This window comes from Canis lupus, chromosome 2 (assembly GCF_011100685.1).
Source record: "Canis lupus familiaris isolate Mischka breed German Shepherd chromosome 2, alternate assembly UU_Cfam_GSD_1.0, whole genome shotgun sequence".
Lineage (NCBI taxonomy): Eukaryota > Metazoa > Chordata > Mammalia > Carnivora > Canidae > Canis > Canis lupus.
The window spans coordinates 70,965,761-70,979,696 of NC_049223.1; the positions used below are offsets into that span (position 1 = coordinate 70,965,761).

At 35.6% G+C, this 13,936-nt stretch overlaps 1 protein-coding gene across 1 annotated transcript in view; it reads right to left on the minus strand.

Moving 5' to 3' along the window:
* EPB41 (erythrocyte membrane protein band 4.1) overlaps positions 1-12,823 on the minus strand; it is a 108,616-nt gene extending 95,793 nt beyond the window's left edge. The window contains 3 exon segments of the mRNA NM_001003362.1: positions 3,136-3,240; positions 5,696-5,908; positions 12,346-12,823. Of these exon segments, the coding sequence (NP_001003362.1) occupies positions 3,136-3,240; positions 5,696-5,908; positions 12,346-12,816 (789 nt within the window). The 5' untranslated portion in view covers positions 12,817-12,823.
* Between the last annotated feature and the right edge of the window lie 1,113 nt (positions 12,824-13,936).

A 13,936-nucleotide genomic window follows, 5' to 3' on the forward strand; every position in this document is an offset into this window, starting at 1 on the left:
CAATGGGAAGGTCATACAAAAGATCACGAATCAGAATGGCTTTGGCCTTCTCAAGAGCAACATTGGAAAAAAAAAAAAAAAAAAAAGAGCAACATTGGAAGCCAGAAGACAATGGAGCAATACCATCAAAATTACAGTGGCAAATAATTTTAAGTGTAAAATTCTATACCCAACCAACCAAACTAACAACCAAATGTGAGGGTAGGAGAAAGACATTTTTCAGACATCTAATGTCTCAAAAAGATTACGTCTCATGTGCCATTTCTCAGAAGCAGCAGCACTCTATCAAAGCACAAGGAAAAGCTAGGACAAAGGAAATAGGAGAAACATCACAGAAACGAGGCAAATCAAATCCCTAGGATGAGGATGATGGTAAATACCAGGGATGGCGACAAAGAGACAATTCATCCATACTGAACAAATATGACTCAAGAGATAGCAAATTGAAGAAGGACTGTCATCACCAAGATGACTTTTGCTACTGTATTGGCCCTTTAACTTGACAATGCTAAGGTAAGTCTTCCCAAAATTCATTTTTGTACAAGATTTGCTTGGCAAGTTACTGTTTTCCCTTCTATGCCCTACTTCCTGGATCAGCTTAAAGACCCTCAATTTTAACCCAAAGAAAAAGTCTGCTTTGACCTATTTCTGAGAGCTAGATTGGTCACAGTGAATTTAGAAGCAAAAAATATCGAACACCTCATTGCCTCTGACCATGTTCCTCTGTTGGATATCCTATATGAACGTGGACCCTACTACAGACCTGTCAAATGCCCTGAATATGATAAGCCCTGTGTTTCCCAGAATTCACTTGCCCACTGACTTCCCCAAAAGGGACTCTTACAAACTCTCAGGTAATTTGAAACTAGATTATGATTCTGAAACAACAGCTTTTTCTCTCAGAAATATTTTTATCTAAGAGGGATAATAATGACTTCTTTTATACAGCTGGGTTAGTACTTTGCTATTCAGCTTTTATATTAGCCATTTTTGATATCACTTTACACATAAATATATAAATGAATGTAAATAAAACAATTTAACATTTGCTTTTTAATATTTTAAAAAGTATTATAAAGGAAATAAAACCTGCTGACAGGACAAGTATGGATGACACCAAGAATGGTTAAAAGTTTTTGTAGCAATGTAGGCCCTAGAAGCTCAACTGCAAATGGAAAGGAATTTCCTCTGCTGAATGTCTTTAGATGAGCTAACTTCTTGAAATTTAACTATACATGGTTCATTGAAAAATTATTTCCAGTTATATTAAATAAGGAAGTATTCAGTGACTTTACTGATATGCCAAATTCAAGCATTCTCAAACATCCTCAAATCAGATTTGGATTTTTTTTTTTCTTTTTCTTTCTTTTCTTTTTTTTTTTTTTTTTTTGGACCCACAATGTTAAAACATTGAACTTTATCTCACTGAGCTTGTATAACATAAAATACTTTTCAGAGTATTTTCCTTGATCCATGGAAGAATTTTCCTAGCTCACAGCTGCTGAATGTTTTTCACTATAATTCGGGGGGGGGGGGGTATTTAGTTTTTTAATTACTTTATATCTTCCCTTATTAATGAAACTTAGATGCTTCAGTGCAAGTTGGTTTGAGCTTTTAAGAACAAAGAGTCCTTAAAGAACAATACTGACTTAGTGCTGGTAGACATAGCTCTTCTGCTTGAAACAACAATCACTCACACAGGAGGACAAACTGTTGCAAACTACTAGGTAACTACTACTACATTTTACAAATAGATTCTATTTAGGCAAAGAGCAAGTCCATGTCTTCTAGCTTGCATTATCTAGCTCCAATAATCCAATCTATAGAGTCTGCAGTTGTTAAAGGCTGCTGTCCCTCAACTTTTCTTAATAAGTATAAATTACCCTGAAGAAAGAAAGAACCAACAAAAACGGCTTTAAATACATTGTATACAAAACTCTCTCTCCATGATGTGGTCCCTGTGTAGCTCTCCAGGTTTATTTCTCATTCTGTTCCTCACTACCTATGTTTAACCAGGCTCCTAGTTCCTCCAATGCCACTCTCTCAATTCTGGGCCCTTATACAAGTCATTATCTTTCTGCTTCACTTGCCCATTTAATCTTTCAGTTCTTGGCTCAGGCGTCACCTTCCCAGAGAAGACTTCCCTGGCCATACCCTGTCATTGCATCTTGTATTTCCTTTTGCATAACACTCGTCACACTAAACCATAAGTTCTAGAAGGCAGGGACCATGTCTATCTTATTCACAGCCCTTTCTCTATCATCTAGGATAGCACCCGCAAAGACTTATGGAACTGGACTGAAGCTTTTTTTCATCATTAGATTTTAAGCTAACTGTCTATAATTTTCAGTAAAGTGGCCTAGGAAATAATTCAAGTTCCCTGAAGTAAATACCTGACTTTTAACCTTTCCTTCCTCCTCCATGTTCTCATATTTTCTTTTACTTCTTTCAAAAGTTAACTACTAACTTCCTTTTGGGCTGGAAGAAAATGTCAGATTCATTGTAGGACTTTTCAATAATATTGGAACTTTATTCTCCTTTATAATATTACTCTCAAATTTTAAATATATATAATTAACCTATAATTATAATATTGATAGATCATCCATTCAACAAATATCTATTATGAATCTATTAGATACAATACTAATTGCATAATATATGAAGTTATTGGTATCTACTTGCTAATCAGGACATCATAGCTCTGTATATCCCCTATCCTTTAAAAAGATAGTACAGTACATTTTTTCTCTCAATGATGAAAGAACAGAAATGGTCTTTTCTTTAAAATGTTTGCTCTAGAGGAAAATCTGAGAAACAAGAATAAGCAAGAATAACTCTTAAGTACACTGTGCCTTGGAGAGGCAGACATAAATACACTCTTAACGACAAAAAAAGAATCAAAACAAGTATTTTGTGGGGTTTTATTTATTTATTCATGATAGACATAGAGAGAGAGAGAGAGAGAGAGAGGCAGAGACACAGGCAGAGGGAGAAGCAGGCTCCATGCAGGGAGCCTGGTGTGAGACTTGATCTTGGGACTCCAAGATCACACCCTGGGCCAAAGGCAGGCACCAAACCGCTGAGCCACCCAGGGATCCCCAAAACAAGTATTTTGACAAGCAGTCTCCTCACCTTAGAGGCTCCATTATCCCAAATGGCTAGACCAAAGTAGTCCTCTTCCAAAAGATTGAGATGCTCACACACTCGTTTAAGCAAATCTTGTCCCTTAGCATGTTTCTGCAAAGACATAAATATTTTGAGGTTACCTCTTATTTCTGTATTTATCACCAAATAAGATAAAACATCACTTCCCTATTTCTTCTTTTATCCTTTGTTACCACCACTTTCAGATGGTTTATATAGCATAAGTAGAACAATGTGGGTTATAAAAAAAATCCTGTTTCTTAATTTGTCAGTTTAAATATGCAACACACAGTGGTTTAGAAATAGTGCTAGAATTCAAAGCAAAATTTTACCTTCTCTTCATCAACCCTTCCCTACTTCCATCTTAAACATCATATTCTTTATTTTTTTGTGCAGTATTTCCTGAAGTTTGCTATGGGCTGTTGTCATCATGACCACCTAAGTTCACTGAATCTAATGTCAACATTGTCGGTTAATAGCAACAATGGAAGTCATTAGACTTTCTACCGTTCTCAGATCAAATGTTCCAAGAGGATGAGCAATGTCTCAACTCCCTGCTGAAAAATACACAAAGTTTAGATGCCCTACAGATGTTACCTATTGCAGTAGCTTTTTCAGTTGTGTTACAAATCATTTTCTTAATGTTTCTTTACCTAGAAAAGCAAACCACTGCCAAATTTGGGTATTAATATTCCTAGTTAGCCTAACTTAAAAGCTAAGATGTATAGTCAAAAAGTCCTAGCTCCTCCATTTACAAGCTAAACAAACTAGGTCATTTTGTTTAATAATTCTGAACATTAGCTTTCTCATATGTAAAATGGTAAGAATATTTATATCTACCCTAACTATGCACTGGAATTATTGAAAAAACTCAAACATACTAATGAGAAATATATTTTTTAAATGCTTCAAAAAATTAGAAATAATTTTTTGATATACAACATGTCTTCTCAATGAGCAGTTATTTTTAATGACTGTTAGTAATTCATATAGATGTTAATTTATTTCCACACTTAACCCATCTTTAGTAATCATTTTTTTCATTTATTCTCTTTTATGTTTTCACTCCAAATGACAGAAATGATTTGAGAATTCTTCATAAAGGTCCCTACTCCCTTATTTATAATTCCAAAATCCAGAAGCTCTAAAAAGTAAAATTTTGGGCTTTTTTTTCCGGGGGGGGGGGGGGGGGGCGGGAACGTTTCCAAAGTTCTTAAGTGTTATGAGGCTATATATGATCTTTATGTACCCATCTTAGAATGAATCTTGAGGGCACCTCGGTGGCTCAGTTGGTTAAGCGTCTGCCTTGGGCTCAGTCATAATCTCAGGGTCCTAGGATCAAGCCCTGAGCAGGGCTCCTTGCTCAGCAGTCTCCTTCTCCCTCTGCCCCTCATTCCTATTCGTGCTCTCTCTCTCAAATAAATAAAGTCTCTAAGAAAAAAAAAATGAATCTTGGCACTGCCACATACCCCACCGGGTGTGTTATGAAATATGCAGCATAAGTACTTACTGCCTTTCTAAAATCCAAAATATTCTGAATTCTGAAACATATCTGCCTCCAAATGTTTCAGGTACAAAGAACCCATATCTGGATCTTGGTCTGAATGGGAAGAATGTGTAGAATAGCTTTTCCCTTCTCTCAACTAGCTAGTGGTGAGAAGCAGAAAGAGTAGACCAGAAGTCTCTAGTTACCAGGTATAGCAGCTATTTTCAAAGTGCAATAGTGTATTTTTCTTGACTTCTTGTTTAAAACTTGGAGAGGGAATGTCTATTAATAGATATAGTGTGATATTTTCGACTATTAGTGCTTTGATATATTTGCATTTGCATATAAATAATTCAATTCATAATTATATACCTAAAATACAAGTATATGTGAATTATATATTTTACAATGAAGGCTACAATTAGTTATAATAACAATAATTGCTTTATATCAAGCATATCATAATTGATAATTACTGCTCTAGTTAAGAAAATGGTTAGTAGATTTTTAAGGATTTTAAGTTGCCTTGAAGCAGCAAAAGGATAACCAAGTAACTGACATTTTTCTTCAATCCTGACTTGGTTACTTATTTTTTCAGAAAATAATAGAGTATTTTAAGAAATGGCATTATTTGCTTTAAATTTTTTACATACTACTTCATAGGGCTAAAGAAATACATTGAACAAACCAAGGCTTACTCAGGTTTAGATCTGGGACAGCAGAAATTACCACATTTTTTGACAGATATGATTATGGGGATAGCTAGAACTAGTATCAGAAATTGAGGCTGCCTGGCAGGTCACTCTATAAATAACAAACCAAGTTGTGTTTAAACAAAATTGTTTTGGATTATAAAAGTAACACATGCTCCATTCACAAGATTTGGTAGATACAGAAAAAACTGGAGAAGAAAATAGGACTCATTCATCATCCTTCCAGACCTCTGCTTCCAGAAAATCACTATTAACATTTCCACAGAAATAGTGGAACTGACACTACTTACTCAACCTTACATAAAGCAATTTGTAAGAGTTTTGACTACAGAAATTAAAATGCACTCACCTCCACAACACATTCATAAACTGTATCATCCAACAAAGAAACCTTGCAGTGCATGTTTCTGTGTCTTCTGATTGATTTCTGGGAAGCTTTTAATTCTCTTTCTGCTTTTGACTCAGGACTTTCTTCTTTTACTTCTATTTTAGAGCACTCTTCAAGTCCCCCTCCTTCCTTAGTTTCAAAATCTGGATCTTCTCTGTGTTCTTCCTGAGCAGGCTACATATCCATGACATCAAGTCAGGAATAAGGACATTTCACAAAATATGCTATATACATTTTTTAAAAAGATTTTATTTATTTATTTATTTATTTATTTATTTATTTATTTATTTTAGATTTCATTTATTTATTCATGAGAGACACACACACACAGAGAGAGGCAGAGACACAGGCAGAAGGAGAAGCAGGCTCCATGCAGAGAGCCCAATGTGGGACTCGATCCCTAGACAACCTAAGCTGAAGTCAGAAGCTCAACCACTGAGCCACCCAGGTGCCCCCTGCTGTATACATTTTTAATAACCATAATAATTCTACCAATAAACGCAGTGAAGAAGAAAAACTGTTAAAAACAAATTGTAAGTGAAGGGCACTTGGGTGGCTCAGTCAGTTGGTTAAGCATCTGCCTTTGGCTCAGGTCATGACCTAGCCCAGCACTGCCACTCGCTCCCTGCTCAGCAAGGAGTTTGCTTCTCTTCTATACTCCCCTCCCCTTCCCACCAGGGCCTTGCTCATTCTCTCACTCTCTCACTCTCAAATAAATAAAATCTTAAAAAAAAAAGTGATATTAAGATTAAATAAATTATTTATCTATAAAAGATATTATGATCTCCATCTATATTCTATGCTATCCTTGAAATTTCTCAGGTAGAAACCTATCTTTCAAATCAATAAATGAAGGTTTCAGGTCAACTAGAAGACACCAATCTATTACTCTCAGCATTATATATTCTTCCTGACTATGTGATTATATATTATTATTATTTTTTAAAGATTTTATTTATTCCTTCATGAGATACATAGAGAGAGAGGCAGAGACACAGGCAGAGGAAGGAGAAGCAGGCTCCATGCAGGGAGCCCGATGTAGGACTCGATCCTGAGAATCCAGGATCAGGCCCTGAGCTAAAGGCTGACGCTCAACCGCTGAGCCACCCAGGCATCCCAACGATTATATATTATTAAAGTTTATCAAAACCTTACCACCTCTGCCCCATGCTCTTCAATTTTAGCAAGGTAGCTTTATGAGGTGCAAATGAGATGTGGTTTATCACATATTCTAAATCTTGTGAATGGATAAGAGGGATTCCTGGGACCAATTTAGAGCATAAAGCAACATATAAACTAGGCTAATAACTGTAACTGCCAGTTAACTCCTTTCTAACACTTATCAATCATGCTCAATGTGAAGTAGATTCAAAGAAGCAAGAGACATTGAAATCTGAGTTTCCTAGGGTTCTCATGAAGTCACCCCAAAGTTATAGAGGTAAATGAAATATTGTGGTACATACTTTCTTACTTCCAATATAATAAAACTGCTGAAAGATTCTTAACTAAACCTCACTAATTCTTTCTTTCAGAATACATGGTTGACATAAAGGAAAAAGGACTTAATTATTTGGCTCCTGCCTTAGATATTGGAGGTGGTCTAAAAGGTTCCTTCTCATCTTTCATGATCCTTTTAAATGTGACCTCTTTAGAGAGGCCTTCAATTGGTTATCCTATCTATCCTATCCTCACTCTGCTATTCATGTCAGTACCCTGTTTATTGCCTTCATAACATTTAAAATGAATAATTATTTTATATTTACTACTTTTCTGTCTCTTCCCTTAGACTATAAAGTCATCAAGAGTAAGGATTAGGTTTCTTTTATAACAACAACAATACTGTATAACAATTAAAATGGACCAGTTATTATTCTAAAAGCATTATTTATATGAACTCACTCTATCCTCATAATAAGCCTGTGGGGAGGAGACTAATATTATCCCCATTTGACAGAAAAGAAACAGAGGCCAGAGCTGTAGCAAATTTTTCTAGATATATCTTCTGAGGCAAAGGAAACAAAAGCAAAAATAACTATTGGGACTACATCAAAATAAAAACCTTCTGCACAGTCAAGGGAAAAAAAAAAATCAACAAAACTAAAACATAAACTACTGAATGGAGGAAGATTTTTGCAAATGACATATCTGATTAAAGGTTAGCATTAAAATTTTACATAACACCAAAACCCACAAATAATCCACTTTAAAAATGGTCAGAGGGCAGCCCTGGTGGCACAGCAGTTTAGTGCCACCTGCAGCCCGGGGTGTGATCCTGGAGACCCAGATCTCCAGGGTCTTTAACAAAGACCTTTAACAAAATATAGAAGGCAGATTCATAAAGCAAATGCTGAGAGCAAAAACAAAGAAGGTAGGCTGTAGATCTCACATACTTCACACTTGTCAGTTTCTAGCCTCTTGATCACAAAATCCCAGTATTATCAATCAGTTCTCACAATAATAGCCAATCGGGCTTCCTGCATGGAGCCTGCTTCTCCCTCTGCCTGTGTCTCTGCCTCTCTCTTCACTCTCCCTGAATGAATAAATAAATAAATCTTAAAAAAAATAAAAATGGTCAGAAAACATGATCAGACATTTCTCCAAAGAAGACCTCTAGATGGCCAAAAGACACATGAAAAGATGCTCAACATCACTCATCAAGGAAATGTAAATCAAAACCACAATGTGGTATCACTTCACACCTATCAGAATGGCTAAAAAAACATGGGGTACCTTGGCTGGCTCAGTTGGTGAAGCATATGACTCTTAATCTGTGGGTTGTGAGTTCAAGCTCCACATTGGGTATAGGGATTACTTAAAATTAAATCTTTAAAATAAAAAACACAAGAAACAAAAAGCATTGATGAGGATGTGGAGAAAAAGGAACCTTCATGCAGTGATGGTGGGAATGCAAACCAGTGCAGCCACTGCAGAAAACAGTATGGAGGTTTCTCAAAAAGTTAAAATTACACTATGATCCAGTAATTGCACTACTGGGTATTTACCCAAACCCCTGTATTTACTGTATGAACCCCTATATTTACTGTAGCATTATCTACAATAGCCAAATTATGGAAGCAGCCCAAGTGTCCATGGATAAAGAAGATGTGGTAATATATCTACAATGGAATATTATTTAGTCATAAAAAAGAATGAAATGAAACCCTGGCATTTGCAACAACATGGACAGATCTAGAGAATACAGTGTTAAGTAAGTCAGTCAGAGAAAAACAAATACCATATGATTTCACGCATATGTGGAATTTAAGAAACAAAACAAAGGGAAAAGAAAAAGAGAGACAAACCAAAAAAATAGACTTTTATGGTCTATAGACAGATGGTTCATGGGGATGGAGAATGGGGGAAATAGGGGAAGGTGGATTAAGAGCACACTTATTTTGAGAGCACTAACATATGGAATTGCTGAATCATTATATTATATACCTCAAACTAATATAACACTGATGTTAACTATACTGGAATTAAAATAAAATTTATAAAAAAGAAAGTAAGTTTATGATATGAAAAAAAAAATTAAAAAATAACTCAATTACCAAAAAAAAAAAAAAAGGTGAAGGGGATCAATAACACTTTTGATAATGAGCACTGAGTAATGTACGGAACTGTCAACTCACTATATCTGAAACCGATATAGCACTGTATTGTAACTATACTGCATTAAAGAAAAAAAGGAAAGGAAAGGAAAAAGGAAAGGAAAGGAAAGGAAAGAATGGAAAAAAGAAGAAGGAAAGGACGTGAAGAGGAAAGCAGGACAGCAACGTTTTCCCGGACCTTCCCCTTAAATTCCTTCCCTTCCCCCCTTCCCTTATTCCCTGTCCCGTCCCTTCCTCCCCTTCCCCCCATTCCCTTCCCCCCTTCCCCTTCCCCCCTTCCCTTCCCCCCTTCCCTCCCCTTCCCCCCTTCCCCCTTCCTTCCCTTCCCTACACTGAAGCCTGAGAAGTTAAAGTAACTCATACAGCATCATTCAGTTAATAAGTTACATACCAGTTTGGCTCCAGAATTCATGATCTTAAACCTCTCTGTCATACTGTACTTTTTATTTACTAATGATATCCAGCTTGGGGCCTGGCATACATAGTAGGTTTTCAGGAAGTATTTGTTGAATGAATAAATAACATTAAAAACAGATACAGGGATCCCTGGGTGGCGCAGCGGTTTGGGGCCTGCCTTTGGCCCAGGGCGCGATCCTGGAGATCCGGGATCGAATCCCACATCGGGCTCCCAGTGCATGGAGCCTGCTTCTCCCTCTGCCTGTGTCTCTGCCTCTCTCTCTCTCTGTGTGGGACTATCATAAATAAATAAAAATTAAAAAAAAAAAAAACCAGATACATGGCTTCCAAAAAACCCAAGGTACCCTACATGAAGACTGGTACAGTCCTATAATGCAAACTTACTTTTAAAAAATCTGGATGGAAAAGGACCACTTAAGTGAAACTCTACCACACATACAGAAATATGGTTAAACAAATAAACGTTTACCTATAAGGTTCTGATCCACGAGGTTTTGATTATAAATACTAGCTTCTAAAAAGCCCAAAAGAGCTTTCTTCTTTAAGCAATATCTCCTTGAAATTTATTATTACTAATTTTCTTTTTCTTTATATATAAACACTTGCATATAATTTATCATTATTCTGATTTAATAAAGTTTCAATGAATGAGACTTTAGTTAAATTTAAAATTAACTTTGTCCATCATGTTTTAACTTCAGTACAAATGCTATGATTTTTAGATAAAATAGACTAGCCCTGATTCAAATGCTAACTAAAACAAAATATAAATTTTTCCCTACATAAAGCAGAGGAGAAAAATGGCAGTTAAAAACCTCCTCAAAGTACAAGGTTTCCTGAAAGATAATGTAAATTTAACTCTTGGTATTTCTAAAATAAAATTAAATTCATGATATTAAAATACATAGGGTTTCTTTGCCTTTACTGTTCATGTTGATGAACTGAGTAATAATAACTAAAATTTAATGAGTGGCAAGCAATATCTTAAGAGCATTCCATGTTTATCTTGTTTAATCCTCATAATAGCCAAAGGAGGTGAATTTTATCTTTATTGCACAGAGGAAGAAACTAATAAAGCAAAAGTGTCACTCAGCTATGATTTTCTAGACTGATTTCATAGCCTGCATTTTTAACAACTATACTATATAGTAAATCTTCTTTTCAACATTTCACAAATAGCAAGTATGTAAAATTACAACTTTAACCTAAATTTTACTACCTGCACTTTTAATATACAAGTAATATTTCTAGAGATACATGTAATATTTTTAGAAAACTCTAATAAAACGATGTAGCCCATATATATATTTTTTTTAAAGATTTTATTTATTTATTTATTCATAGAGACAGAGAGAGAGAGAGAAAGAGAGAGAGAGAGGCAGAGACACAGGCAGAGAGAGAAGCAGGCTCCATGCAGGGAACCCAAGGTGGGACTCAATCCTGGGTCTCCAGGATCACACCCCGTGCTGCAGGCGGCGCTAAACCGCTGCGCCACCAGGGCTGCCCTAGGATTTATATTTTTAACAATGCAAATAATGCTCACATGCTTCAGAAATAAAAACACCTTTAAAAAATAAATAAATAAAAAATAAATAAATAAAAACACCTTTAAAATAGTTTTTAATTTATAGATAGTAAGGCTAGAAGCAAATGGGATTCCTAGAAAATAGTTGGAGTTATAGTACTAATACTTTCGATGTTTTTTTGACAGATAAATAAATTCACAACTCATGTTTAGTACATGCTATATACGTACTTGTTAAATTTTAATGTGCATCAAATTACCCAGCAATCTTGGTTAAAGCAGATTCTGATTTAGCAAGTTTGCAGCGGAGCCTGACACTCTGCATTTCCAACAAGCTCCCAGAGGTTGCCAATGCAGCTGACCGTAGGACCACTCTTTGAGTAGCAAGGCATAACTGTGACACAGTTAAGGCCCCAAACTATTGTTTATTACAAAGGTGATATAAAGAACTAGCCTTCCTTATCCATAACTTACACTCTATTATATCATCTAGTTGGAGAAAACAATAAAGATAAGGCAGGCATGGCTCTAACCTAGCACATAATTCTTTCTGGATGGCTTGAATCTATTACATGGCTTCTATGAGGATTTTCATAAAAAGGGCCATGTTTGCAGATAAACTGTCCCATGCCTAATAATTCCAACAAAATGAACTTTAAACCACCTCACTTTTTCCCCTCTCTCATTAAAAATCTTGGACTTAAAAAATAAATAAATAAATAAATAAATAAATAAATAAATCTTGGACTTGTTCTATCATCACAGCTGATATATAGGTAAATAAACTCATTTGATAAATACTTTTCTTTCATTTTGTTTTATTTGATTTATAAAATGTAAATATAAAAGTACAGAGAATATCTTTTAAAAAGTCAAGTTTCCATTGACTACATCAATTTCTTTACAACAGAAATTCCAAAGCTTAATGTTACTTATTCCTATCAATCAATGCCTAAATTAACTGGTTAGTAAGAAATAACACCAAAGGTTATTAACTGAAAAATAAGGTGTATAACTTGTCTTTATTACACATGTCTCACACATTTGCACATCCTTACCTGAGTTTCTGCACTGCTTAATGAATGAAGATCCAAGGATGGGTCTGTTTTGAGTTCAGGTTCAGGAGCTGCAATTGGGGCTTTTAAAATGATCTCTTCATCAAGACTGGTTCCAAATTCTATCTCTTTCTGACCTCCTTCACATTTCTCTTTAGCTGACTCTACGTCCTTGCCTTCTTCCTCAGAAACCTGAGACTTTGGTCTTTTGAGAAATGATGAGAACAGCCGTGACAGACCCCTGTTTTCTGATGTCCGCTCCTTGTTCTTGGTTAAGTCTTCATGTGTAGGGGTATCTCCATTAGATGTTTTCAGCTTCTGCTCACAATGATTATCTCCCTCAGCTGCCTCTTGAGAAAGCTCTTCCAGCTGAGTTTCTTGTTGACCTGAATTTGTGACTCCCTCACCTTCTTCCTTCTGTTGTTGGTGCTGTGAATTTTCAGCCTCAGCCACTAAACTCTTCTCTGTTGTCATGATGTTGCTATTAAAAAGACAGAAAAGGGGAGCTCTTTTAATCAAAACCGATTTCTGTGGACAAAACCCTAAATTATGTCAAGTGTGCCAAAATTAATATATTTAGGTATTTAATCACCGACAGTACCCCAGTCCATTAAGCATGAGACTTTCCATTAAAGTACAAAAATATCTTACCTATATACATCCTGAATAAATTCTTAATGCTTTGACTTGCTAAATATATGCACATGGAGAAATTACCTTACCCCTGAGGCCAACTTAGAGAAATGTATATTTTAAATTCAATGCTCTGAACTGTATATAGCAAATACCATTTTATCCTTCCTAAAAAAGATCTTATTTGTGTACCATGCTTTGAGGGTATCAATCTAATAAAAGTGCAAAGTTTGCAAGGATTATGCTTTGCAAACTTCTCTACACCCCAAGAAATGATGAGATTCAAAGATCCGCAACTCTTTATTGTTCTTTTTCCTTATGTCTTAGAATGCATAGACTTCTCTATTAAGAACAGCAAATACAAAATTGTGACCATTCATCAGACACCAATAAGAAATATATGATTAAAATAAGCACTAAAAAATCCTTAAATTTCATGTTATAATAGTATAATCTCATAATACCCTGCTTTACCCTGCTTACCTTTAAAGCGGGTACCCTGCTCTAAATTCAAGACCTTTTTTCCTTCTAAAAAATATGATTTTGAATGCTCAGCATTTTTAGGAGTAGACAGCAAAGCTATTACAATAGAGAAAAAAATTGAAAAATAACAAGAAAATTAAGGAACAAAATATAGAAGGCAGATTCATAAAGCAAATGCTGAGAGCAAAAACAAAGAAGGCAGGCTGTAGATCTCAAATACTTCACACTTGTCAGTTTCTAGCCTCTTGATCACAAAATCCCAGTATTATCAATCAGTTCTCACAGTAATAGCCAAAGAACATTGTCACATCTAGTTTACTAAAGAATAACCAGGGATATCTAGATGGCTCAGGTGGTTAAGTGTCTGACTTCAGCTCAGGTCATGATGGTCCTGGGATCAAGCCTCAAGTTGGGCTCTATGCTCAGCATAGAGTCTGCTTGTCCCTCTCCCTCTGCTCCTTCCCCTGTTTATGCTCCT